Source organism: Vidua macroura, chromosome 7 (assembly GCF_024509145.1).
Source record: "Vidua macroura isolate BioBank_ID:100142 chromosome 7, ASM2450914v1, whole genome shotgun sequence".
In the NCBI taxonomy this organism is placed as follows: Eukaryota; Metazoa; Chordata; class Aves; order Passeriformes; family Viduidae; genus Vidua; species Vidua macroura.
The window spans coordinates 22,735,646-22,748,699 of NC_071577.1; the positions used below are offsets into that span (position 1 = coordinate 22,735,646).

Genomic DNA, 13,054 nt, shown 5'->3' on the forward strand with positions numbered 1-13,054 from the left:
TAATTGCTTGGAATGAGAGGTTGAAGACAAGAAAAGCTCTAGAAGAAGCTTTGTAACAGTGGACTTTTTCCTCTCATGATCTTAGTAGAATTAAATCCTTTTCTGACTCTAAGTGAAAATAAAACAAAGTGCTGCTTGTAATTTTGGCAAATCTAATTTTGTAAAGTTTAATTAAAAAAAAAACCAAACTAGTTGCTTTTTGAATAAACCAGTGTTCTTCATAGTGCCCTAAGTCAAATTAACCAACTGAAGTGTATCTGTTGTGCTTAGAAGGTTTTTAATGCACTATGTTTAATGAACTGCTTCAGTGCCTGAGAGATAACTGAATTGCAGGTGAGATCCTTATGACCTTTTCTGTCCTAGGTGAATGCCATACAAAATAGCATGTAGAAAAGGTTTTGGTGTTGGAGGTTAGATTCAAAATAATTTCAGTGAGAGTGCTATCATGCTGTCTTTGTATACTCTCATGTAACTGTGTTCCAAATAGGAAGTTAAGTGCTGTAAACAGTAATAGTCTTTGATGTTGTAGCCTTTGATTGTACACTAATCTAGCAGATAGATTTCCTCTTTTTTTTTTTTTTTTTTCCTTTTTTTGGGAAAGAGGTTCTTAATGAAAGGAAATGCTGATGAAAACTGGAATACCCAGGTCACTCTAAGTTCAAGTATTTCTCATTATTTTAGGTGCCTTTCTCTAGTTACTGATAGCTGAAAATATACCGCTTGTAACTTCCTAACAGGATTTTTTTTTAAATCAAATAAATAGATGTGTTATTTATTTACTGTGTCAGACCTTTATTTTAAAAAGGCTTCTATGCATCCAGATCACTGACATTCTTTTTTTTTTTTTCCTTTGCAAGCAGGAAAGTTGTTGAGATACAGCAATGACATTTTATTCTGTTGAAGGGGGATTTGAAGCACATAAAATGTTGACCTTATGGTCTTGGATTTGATTTAAAGATGCACTGTTTTTCTTAGAATTATAGTCTTCTATTTGCATTTGGCTGAAAGAATTCTTTAATATAGGAATTGTATTGTCACACAGACTGGCAGGATTTGCAGGTGGGACTTCAGAAATTTAAATTTCTGAGAGATATGAATCAGTTCTCTGGGGAACAATATAATCTCTACTAGATAAGAAAAAGCTGACTGCCTTGGCATGAACAGTGGGCTCCAGGTGCTCTGATAACAAGGGAAATAGAAACTCTGCCTAGACTGCAGCACCTTGTGTTTGTGGGTCCCCGTGAGAGCATTGCGAGTGTCCCTCTCACAGCCTTGTCAAGGGCTAGGAAGAATCAGAGAAGAAACATGTATTTATTTTTTTTTGCTTTAGCTCAAGCAGCAGTTTAAACAGAAAATTGATGTAGAAGATAATATGTTGCTGGAATTGTTTATCTGGTAATAAACAGTGGGGAGCACATCTCTTCCAGAGAGTTGAGCTTGGGCAGTTTCAGTGCCTGGTGTGTAGGGAAGGTTAGCCAGTTGATGGGACTGGGACCCATGGGGACAAGGCATGAGTGAGGACCCACATCGTGTAGGATACTGCAGCACAGTTTCCAGAGGAGTTCTTATGTTACTGAGTTGTGACCTCATTTGGTTAAAATTTCCCTTTTAATTCTCTCTATATTAACTAATTCATAGCTAACTAAGCTGCAGTTGGATTCATCCTGCAGCTTTCCTGTAATTCTACAGTAGCCATGAAAATGAAAAGCATGTTTTTGGTTGTTCTAAATCCTTCAACAGGTTGGCTTAGGTTCTAGCATGTCTGGAAGCTGTCTGAACATGAAAGGTGCTGTGAGTAAGACCACTTACTGAGCACCTTTTTTCCTGGCCTCTGAAATGTTTTTATATGATGGGGAATTATTCTCTTTGCTATGATTGTATTTTGTCTTACTAAAAATAACAGGTTTTATTTTCAGGAGAAGAAACTAGATTGACATCTTCCTCTGTCTTTTTAGTAAAATCATTACAAATCAACAGCTTCCTTAGTTTGCGGAGTACTTGGTATAGGTTAAGAGTCAAGAGAGAACCAGGCTTTTGTTGGTTCTTTATGATGGAGAAGTATTTGCAGTGGTGGTATAGACTTGGAGTTAGTTTTGATGTTGGGATAAAATGATGTGAGGAGGATGCCTTGGTGAGAAAATCACATTCATTGGCTTCTTGAATTGCAGAGTAGGGAGAGGAGGGTTTGTATGTAAAATCTACCATGGCAAGTGTATTTCCACCATTACCTGCTTATGTAATCATGGTCACCTGAATTGTTCTTGCTGTCCAGCACCAGTTCTGGGGCTGGGAGTGCAGCCCAGCCTGACTGTCAGGCATCTGCTCCCCTGACAAGGTAGAAACACAAGCTGAAATAATGAAAAAGCAATGAAACCAATTGCAAATACTTTGGGCTGAGAAGGAGAGATGAGAGAATTGGTGAGAACTGAAGAAACAAAAACACAGCATCTGGAAACAGAAAATTAAAGCATTGGAATCCCTGTTGTTTAATAAGAGGTTGCCAAGCGTGACTTCTGAGAAAGTACACTTGGGATTTTTCCTTCTTTGTGTGGGGTGGGACAGGTGAGCATAACTAACCATAAAGCACATTCAGATTTTCTAGAGATGGGTGGGGTATGTGGCTCTGCAGTGGGGGACATGAGGCTTCTGTGACGTTGTTAGACCGCCTGACCCTGTGTGTGTGTGTTCTTCATAAATACATGGAACTTCAACTGTTGCACACGTGTTTTGATGAGAGTATTTGGTCAGATTTAGTTAGACATTCTATGACTAAACCACATTTTTTGCTGTGTGTCATTAAGTACTCTGGTGATAATAGCGTTGCACTGATAAAATTGCATTTGTCTACTTAATGGAAAATAATCCCCTAGCATTTGAAAAGAAATCTTTCTGTGACATTTCTTCAAAGAGTGAATTCTGTGATAAATAGCTTTTAACAGTCATTTGAAGTTAAAGATGTAAGAAGGCGTAAAGAAGGGAGGACAAGCAGTACTAGTTCATGTTGGGCTTTTTGGTATTAATGTCATAGGGTACGTTTTTATGTTTTTGGGATTTTATTTATTTCTAATAGTTGTATCGATGCTCTGTACTTGCTAATAATTTATATTTGACAGTTACATGAAAGCTAAAAATCTTGTAAGAAAACCCCCAAAGAAGCTGGGGAGGAATACAAAGAAGTTTGATTTATACATTTTGCAATGTTCGTGTAACCCTGAAACAACCTAGACAAGCTGCTGTAGAGACCAAAGTCAAATTTTCAGCTCATGTTGCACATCATGAATTGCACAGAGAGCACACCAAACTAATTTAAATCATTGAGAGAGCAGGTATAAATTTTGAATGTGGGTCCTCATTCAATGTTTCTGGAGGCCTGTGAGTACTCCTGATTAGCTCCGAGGGGCTGTGAATAGTTAATTATTCAGCACAGAGTTCTGAAGTTCAAAACTCTAAGCACTTTCAGCAACAGATCAGTCATGTGAAACCTCGTTACAGTTATTTTTTGCAATGCTGCTCTGGACCTTGTTTGCTCTTCATTGTGAGTGACTTTAAACTTTGTTTTCTCAACAAAGGTGTGTGTTTCTAGTTGTGTGCTAGGTTCTTTTTGTTTTAATTCTGTAGGACAATTATAGGGATTAATTTCTTTCCTTAGGTTTAAAGTAAACAAACTTTGGTTCAGCTCCATCTAAATGATGAGCATATTTTTGGAGCCTGTGTGTATTATGTTGAAATGTATTTTAACTTTCTGCTAATGTGGCTCCATTCAAGAATGTTTATAAGAAAATCAAAAGCTATCATGAGGTAATGTGTCTTGACTGTGTTTTGGTTTTGTTTCTAATGATACAATTCTTAATAAATACTATCTTCTTTCTGAATATATTAGTTAATTGTGGAGAGTTATTTAAATAAAGGCAGATATTGGACTAGATGTTTTAGGACATGAGAGTCCTGCATTCAGAATTTACTGTAACATAGATCTATTAAGAAATATAGAGGGTTTTGTGCTGTTTTAGAATGGTTTCTTTTTGGTGAAATAAGTGCAGCTTATTTAGTAATCAGTCCTTGTATTCAAAAGTAAACTGCCTGGTCACTGACATGGGAAAGGGTATAGAGAAAATTAGAATAGGTCAGCATAGGTGAGGGGAATATGTGAAAGCATATTGTGAGTAAAATGTCAGGAAATATTACAGCACAATAGAATTGGTTATACTGTTATTTTATTACTGTATAGAAGTTAAATAATGTAGAACTGGTAGGATTTCTTTGAATAATTTTAATATCCAACAGAAAAATTTGTGGAGGAAAAGAGTCATTATTTGCTCCAGTATCTATCCTGTATTAAGCACAATGGTAGTATAATTGGCTTCATACTGCATAGTACAATATTTCTGTTTATACTAATCCAGTAAATCTCTTTGGAGAATGCACAAATAGGGTGATTGCATAACCCAAGGGAGGAATAAACAACCAACTAATTTACGCTTTCAAGGTACATTAAAGAATTTTTTGTCTTGATATTTATTGAGTCCTTTCTTTTTTTTTTTTTTTTTTTTTTTTTTTTTTTTTTTTTTTTTTTGTGATGGATACCTTAGCCTGTTTTGTCTTCTGTCATCACTGATAGTATGTTTAAGATATTCTCTTATCCCTTTGTTGCACATATTACTTTAGAAAATAATAAAGTGTTGTTCATTTCTGTTTTGAGACTTGTTGGTTTGCAAGTTTGGAATCATATGTATAAATGCATACTTGATTTTTATTTTTTATCTATTTATTTCAGAAGAAAATCTAAAGCACCACCTCCTCCATCTGAAACAAAATCCATTGCCGTTTCTCCATTTGATAACACAGAGCCAACCAACCTCATCATGGAACAGAAAGAGAATGTAATCGATAAAGATATTGAATTATCAGTGGTCCTGCCGGGAGATGTGATCAAGTACACTACAGTTAATGGGAGGTATGTTACACAGGATGATATTTCTGTTTAATTTTACTTTTTGCTAATGTTTACTTCAACCTTCATCCAGGTTATATTAATTTGGTAAAATGCATGACTTGTGTAAGCCTGAACATAAAGTGTGTCTAAAGAAGAGCAGCCATGTGCAGTGTCAGAATCACAAGTCTTAGGAGGGTTTGGGTTCCCAAGGGAGCTGGGGCTGTGTAGCCTGGAGAAAAGGCTCAGGAGGGACCTTATTGCTCTCTGCAGCTACCTGAAAGGAGGTTGTAGCCAGCTAGGGTTTGTCTCTTCTCCTAAGTATCAAGTGATAGGATAAGAGGAAATGGCCTAAAGGGGAGCTTTAGATTGTATATTAGGAAAAATTTCTTCATGGAAAGGAAGCATTGGAACAGGCAACCTAGGGAATTGTGAAGAGATGCGTAGATGTGGTGCTTAAGGGCATGGTTTAGTGGTGGACTTGATGATAGTTTAGTGGGTTAATAACTTGATGATCCTAAAGGTCTTTTTTAACCTAAATGATTCTGTGATACTACTATGATTTTTGGGTAGATATGAAAACATCTTCTTTGTACATTTACCTACCATTTCAGAAGACTTTTTTTAAGATTCAGAAATTCTGTATGGTACCTGTCAGTATGTGTAGCCACACCTATTTTTTTCTAGTCACTAAAAATCTCTATAAAATATCTATTTGTATGATTCAGTGAATTTTCCCACATAAGTTTTGCTTTTTGTATGATTCAGTGAATTTTCTCACATAAGTTTTGCTTTTTGCTCATCAAAAGATGAGTTTGTTCATCCTATTTGGGTACAAAGTTATGTATTCAGCACTTGCTCAACACTGCTACCTGTAGACTACTAGCAGTCGTCAAAAAACATGTCATCACTTCAGACAAAATCTGTAAAGCTTCAAAAAAAATTATAGCTACAGCTTTGGATTTCTTTTAACAATTATGTTTTCCTTAAGCTGGTTTTAGTTTGAAATGCCTATTTCAGACTGTTAACTGGTAGGATAGATTATGCATGTAACTCTCAAATCACCTTTTGTGCACATTTACTGGTGAGCTGAAATCATAAATCCTGGGACCGAAAATGTTGGTCTACTGGGAGGAGTCCTGTGCAAGGCTGTGTATGGATAGCAGCAATTTGGATGCCAGTTCATTGCTATCCTAAGCTGAAATAAGACAACCTATTTGTATATTGTGTATATTTGTATAGCTCATGTCTCTCCCACTGAAACCAAGCAGGCTGACTTATTCATTCAAACCAGGTACTGTAAATGTGTGCTTATACCTGCTTCTTAATGAGAGATTAAATCTGGCTTGAGTCTGTTTGCACACTATCATTTGCTGGAGTTCATGAGGTTGTTGCTTAGACATCAAATATCAGCTTGTTCACCAGAGCTGTAGTGGGTCTTTTTGCACCTCCCCCTGACTCTGTGATCTGCAGGATAACTTAAATATGAGATTTTATTTCTCAGAAGAAACTTTCTCAAATAGTCTGTGTACTCAATGTTTTATGCTGTTTTTTTCAGCATGTTTATAGCATGGAATATTGCAGTCTGTAAATATGATGCCTTCCTTCTTAGACATGAGACTTCATCTGTACACTGTCAGGAATTTCTTGTTCTTTTTGCTTCCTTTGTCCACACTGATGAGTGCCACGGGCCCTCTCTCGTGCTTTGCTCAGAACAAAGTGCCAGAAAGGAATGTTGCATCTATTTTCACTTGGTCAGATTACATTGTGTATAATTATTCAGTGTTCAAGACAGGCCTTACAGGCTTATCAGGAATTGCACTTGTTTCTCAATCAGTTTTATTATCCCATAGTTAAAGGATTTTTCAATCAAGATACTGTATCTTATTGATTTCATAAGCGACTGTCTTGCAAATAAGAACCAATATTAGCACTGCGAGGTTCATCTCAGAATGAGGGGAGATGTGCAGGACCTGCAGTCCACTTTGAAGTATATTTCAAACTATCTCTTGTTCTAGCTTTCTCTGGCTTTATATATAGTTATTTATCATGGTCAAATAGGCATAATCCCTCTAGAAATGGCATAAACAGACAAATTGTTACTTTGCTTCTTTCCTCATTCATAATTGGAGGTGAGCAGCTCTGAAGGTCCTGAGGAGACCTTTTAAATCTCATAGTAGAAAAAGCAAAATGGTGAGTTTTAACAGATGTGTGCTCAAATCCCATATAGTCCACTAGAAGAAACTTTTCTTTTTCAGATTAGGTTGGGTTGGTTTGCTCCCTGCTTTGGCATACTGAATAGCAAGAGCTATGTAGCACAAAGCAAAGTGTTAGTGAAATAAAAGTCCTGATTATGTAGAAGTTGGAATACGTAAATACATTTATGCTCAGAGATTTCCAGAAAAACTAGAGTAATTTGGTGAAGTTAAGTTGCAAATAAATATTTTACTGAAGTTAGATAAAGGAGGACAAGCAGATGATGTGCTCTGAGGTAGTTGATGGCCTATTCTTGGTGTTTTGCTAAATATTAATTATGGAAGCTGTTAAACATACTGTGATATATGTATTCTTCCACTTATAATCCTTAAAGGCTTTAGGGACAAAGAGTTTGACAGGTTTTGGAGGATGTGGTTACAAGAAAAGCTTGTTGGGTTTTTGGTTTTTTTTCCGATTGCTGAAGGAATATCTTTCTAAAGCCATTCTTCAAGATACATTGCCTCCAATGGAGTGGGGGGTCTTAAAAGTCCTTCAGTCAAGTAGGTTGTTTCTGGAAGTACCATTGGAAAGCAAGTTTGCACAGAATCACTGTTCTCATGTACTAATTTGCATGTACCTGTTGTTTGTTAGCAGCTGTTTCTCACTTTTCAGTCGCTTACTGTGACTCTGGTTAACATGAAGGTGTGCCCCTATGACTGTGGTGCATTTCTATAGGATGGCTTTCTGGGGTCCTTGCTTGTCAGTTCTTGCTCTGGTCATCTTTGATATTTTTACTCTCCAGTAACTGAAGTGCAGCTTTTAAAGCCACTCAGTGTATAAAAATTCACCGGAAAAAAGGTAACAGGTAACTTATTGGATACACTGGTGAGCAGAAAGGTCACTACAGAAGCAGTGTCTGCAGCCTCCTCTGGCACCCTCCTCCCTAGCCCTGCCCTGCTCTGCCCCCAGCCAGATGGGGGAATGACGAGATGTGCATTTGCAGCCCTTTTCTTCTTACTGTGGGATGGATGCACTTGTTTTACTAGGGATTAGAAGTACAAGAAATAAAGTATTCCCTCCTTCTGTCTTGTAACTGAAGCAGGTTGTGCTATATACAGGAGATGCATTGAAATAAACTTTCTGGTTTAGCAATGTGAAAAGGGAGGAGCAGTTATTCTGCATTTCTCATGGTATTCCTCAGGCTGTTGTATACCATCTAGAGAAAGCATGGAGGATATTGCATTCTCCTATACCTCTTCAGACTGCTTTTTCACACATTGGAATACCATTTCTGCCTGGCTTTTTTGTTTTATTGTTCATCCTGCCTTTGTCTCCTGAGGCAAGTGTTCTCCTGCCACTTAAGCAGGCAAAAGCTTTCCTCTAGAAAGGAAATACCTGTCAGCTTTCAGTTATCATCTTCTGGAAGTGCAGCATATGCACGAGAGAATCCAGTCCTGCTGCTAGAAATCAGAGGACAGTTTGCTTATGGGACATTTGTCCTTTAAGATGAAGGAAACAGGAATGATATTTTAGGGTAAATTAAAGGGGAAAAAAAAATCAGTATTCACAATAACTTCTAACATTGAGTCATTCTTAATTATTTTTACAGAACTGTGTCATATGAAAAGTCTGCTTTGACTTACTGCTTAATAAATGTATTCATGATCTTTGTTATTTAGAATTCTGCTTCATCTGATGGTTCTTTGTAGAAGCTATTTCCACATTTGGCTGTGCTACCAGAATACTTGCCTCTGTAATGAGATTACATCTAGAATTTAAGATTTCTGATAAAGCCATACCAGCCTAACCCTGTATTAATTTTCTCAGAGATGCTTCAGCATTTTTTCAACATACCATTTGATTGCTTCAGACTTTTATTTTCATAATATCCTTATGAGACAGAGCAGGTCATGGATTTTCTTGTTCATAGCTGTAACTGAAAAATGCAGAGGGTGTCACAATGAAATTGTCCTTACCCAACTCAAAAAAAGTATTGAGGAATGATCTGATAGTGCTATAACCTAATATAGTTCCACAATATGCAAAGTTAGGACATTCTCCTTACTTTTGGTCTATTTAAACATCTATGACATTTCTGTTTATAGTACAATTTTATTAAATGTATTTCAGTAGCAGCTGGAAATACTCAATACCCTGTTGTGCATGTTCTTCATTAAGCACTGAGGGAACAAGGACATACAGGTACTGACTACATCTGACAAATTCTGTTGGCCATTCTTCGTTGTGGGAAGGACATATTACGTCACACAGAGCTTCTCAAGAAATGGCATTTGCCCACTATATTGCCATTTGGCTTATTTCTGGCTGTTGGTATTAAGCACCTAGATAATTCTGGAATCCCTAAAGCACAACCAGCTTAAAATGTGACTTTCTCAAACTTCATTTCTCCTGCATCTTCCAAGTGGCTAATGCACAGAGTTTCTGAAAATAAAGTCCCTTGTAACTCAAAATGGATATAAAAATGCCAAGCTTTGCAAAAGAACTGTTCTTAATGAATAGCAGAGTATTTATCACCACTGTTAGAAGTTCCCACTAAATGTTGAATGAAGTAACTAATCCACATGTCCCTGTTGACCTCAGGAAAAGCTTGACACAACAAGAAGTTCCCACTCTGTTCAAGTACTTGGCATACTTTTGTGCAAACTGGTTTTCATTTTCTTTTTAGTGGCTTTTTGGGGAGGTTGGCTTTTTTTTTTTTTTAAGTTGTGTTTTTTAAAGCTCGAAGATATATAAAGTTGGTGTCTAGCAGTAATTATTTAGTCTTGGAAGGGAAAGGACAACTTGAATTAAATGTTTGTTTAAGCAGCACATCTCTTTATAGCCTGCTTAATTGTCATCTGTTGTGACAGTTCCATTTGTCTTTTACAGAAAGCCCATGATGGACTTGCTGATCTTTCTCTGTGCACAGTATCATTTAAATCCATCAAGTTATACCATAGAGTTGGTATCAGCAGAAAATAGCCAGATTAAATTCAAACCCAACACACCAGTGGGAATGCTTGAAGTAGAAAAGGTGATTGTAAAGGCGAAACAAATGGATAAGAAGAAACCTGCTCCAGTTATACCAGAGGTGAGAAGTAAAATTAAGCATATTGAGAAATTAGAATTACTGCTGTATTCAACAAATTGACCTGGTAGCTCATCCTCTTGTTTCAGTGTTTCCTGTTTTCTTTCATCTTCTCACCGTGAAGCTCTGTGAAATGCTTTAGTCTGTTTTTGATTAGCTTCTCTTAGGTAAAATACATCTCAATTTATTGCAGCAAACATCTTTGCTGCTGAAAGAAGGAAATATTACAATATTATTTGAAATCCCATGCTTCATCGGCCTTTTGAAAAATTCTGCAGAGGAAGTGTGGCTGAGGAAAGCCTTGAACAAACTGAAAATCAACATCTTGTACCATCTGTCATGCTGTGATATATGTACCCTTCTGATTGTATGTTCATTTTCCTTCAATACATACTGTTCTCTCTTGCCTTTTTTTATACACCCTGAAGAGGGCAGGAGCTTTAGGAAGTACTGAACCAATTTCTGGGTGTTGCCTGAATCTTCTCCTTCCTCCTCTGTCATTGTGCTATATAGAAGAATAATGACTTTTAATTTATCTGACACACTTGCAGAGGGCTAGGAAAGCTCTTCTGCTGCCCTTCTGCTTTCCTTCTACACATGTGTTCACAAGCACTGGCTTGTGGTGCATCACCTGATTCTGCAGCTGTCCAGTAGAACCCTCCAGGCACGGACCCTGCTGCCCAGGGAAATGGCACTGCTGAGGGAGAGAGCAATCTGCTTCACATGTCCTTTTCTTGCATGGAAGGCAATAGGAAAATAGTTCTTAGTTTTGTATGCAATGTTTCCAAACCCACAGCACTGGTCAAGTTGGCCAAGTCTGGAATTCTGGTTATTGTTGTGAGGCTCTTGTAAAAATGCCATTTCTTTCAGAATTTGTGCCAGTACTTACTGGAATTCTCTTCTCTTTAGCAAACAGTAAGGGTAGTGATAAACTACAAGAAGACACAGAAAACAGTAGTAAGAGTTAGTCCACATTCACCTCTTCAAGAACTCATACCAATTATCTGTAGCAAATGTGAGTTTGATCCTTCACATACTCTACTACTGAAGAGTTACCAGTCTCAAGAGCCCCTTGATATGACAAAATCTCTTAATGACCTCGGACTAAGAGAACTATATGCCATGGATGTCAGTCAAGGTAAGATAACGTTTGTAAATTGCTGTTATATAAAAGATAGTTACTTAATAATTGCACACATGTTGTTGGGTTTTTAACTTATGAAAATATTTTCTAGAAATTTAATATATATTTCATTGGTCTTCCACAAAATTGAAACTGACTCATGTGTACCTGGACTTTTTGTTTTCAGAAGTGCTGCATAAAAGTTTTGTTTTCTAAACAAGTATTCACTACCAGCAGAGTTAGCTGAGCACAAACGCTCACTTAAATGTAAAGCCTTCTTTTCCTTCCCTCACACCTTCCCCAAAAACTCCAACAACACCCTACTTCCCTTAGCTCCTACATGACATTATGATGACCTGAAAAGAAGAAATGTTAGAGAAAATTAGTTTTCTTTAAGATAATTTAAAATTTTAAAAGCATTAGAGTATTTGGATGGTCTATGTCTATTTCTGAGTGCTTGCTAATTTTAAAGATTGTGAAGGAATAATAATTGTCTTTTTAATTCTGGTCCAACAGGGACACACCTTTCTAATATTTTGTACAGATATTCCTAGGCCAGAATTTAACTTCATCTGAACAAGTGACAAGTTTACTATACTGTAATTAAAAATTTTGTACAGCATGGTTTGTTCCATCTCAGATATTTCTCACAGGAAATTTTACCTCAGTGTGGAAAGCAATAATAGTGATTGACTCACTCCTGGTATTGACCACTGTTTTATTAGCTTGATTTTATTTCTGCTTAAAACTTGTGGGGCTTGTTGGGGTTTTGTTTGTCTTTGCCCCTCTTTCTACCTAAATATGGTAACATTACTGTTTGGTGGTTACAGTGTCAAGAGTTTTCTCAGTTTACTTGCTAAAGGTCAGAATGACAAATTTGGACAGTATTTCATTTTTACATAGAGAAAACAAAAATGAAATATCTTTCTCTTCCATACTGGAAACCAACATATTTTAATTTGCCTAAATGTGTTACTTTGACTATGTGTGCTCCCAAGCGCATTATTTATTTTTTGTCTGGTTATTTACTGCTTTCATCTGCAGACTGGAAAAGCTGCTTTTTGCATAATATTATGTGTGTTTTACTTGAAGCAGGAACCAAAAATCCTTAGGAGCACATACCAGGGCATATATGCTTTCTACACAGCGGTGCCCTGCTAGGAAATTTAGATATTCTTCAGTTCTCTTAATATGAAGTAGTTCAGCATTTCAATTTTGCAAACAGGTTCAAACCTCTGAATTTTCCATTATCTTTATGAAAGGAAATGGTGAGGTGTATGTTTTACTTAATATAATTTAAGTTCAAATTTTATTTTATTAATATTATATATTAATTTCACATTCCTCTTTGTTTTCCAAGTTTGGGCTGCCTAACCATCCAAACCAGAGCATACTGATTTTTCTCTTTGCTTCAGAAATATAAGTGAAGCCTCCCTACTTACGTACACAGTTGCAGTCTGTGTCTTCATGCTCAAGTTCTGGGATGATTTAAGTATTAGGTGGTAAAGATGCACATCCTTTTACTTCTGCAAAGTACCCAGTTAATTTTTCACTAATGTTGAAGATCCAGCATGGCTTTCTGTGTTTGTATGTTGTTACTACATCCTTGATTCGGATTCACATTTTCTGTCTTTCTTTTTGTCTTTCTGTAGCCACATCGCCAGTTGATTTAAATTTACCATCTTTTCAAGGTATGATTTATTGAAATAGGCAGTGA

At 36.7% G+C, this 13,054-nt stretch overlaps 1 protein-coding gene across 3 annotated transcripts in view; it reads left to right on the forward strand.

Annotated features, from left to right (window-relative positions):
* Nucleotides 1–13,054, forward strand: part of COBLL1 (cordon-bleu WH2 repeat protein like 1) — a 77,960-nt gene that overhangs the window by 38,900 nt on the left and 26,006 nt on the right. For all 3 annotated transcript variants that reach the window (XM_053982757.1, XM_053982759.1, XM_053982760.1), the window contains exons 2-5: nt 4,775–4,954; nt 10,016–10,217; nt 11,124–11,352; nt 12,990–13,028. In XM_053982757.1, coding sequence (XP_053838732.1) covers nt 4,775–4,954; nt 10,016–10,217; nt 11,124–11,352; nt 12,990–13,028 — 650 coding nt within the window. The remainder of the gene's footprint in view (nt 1–4,774; nt 4,955–10,015; nt 10,218–11,123; nt 11,353–12,989; nt 13,029–13,054) is intronic.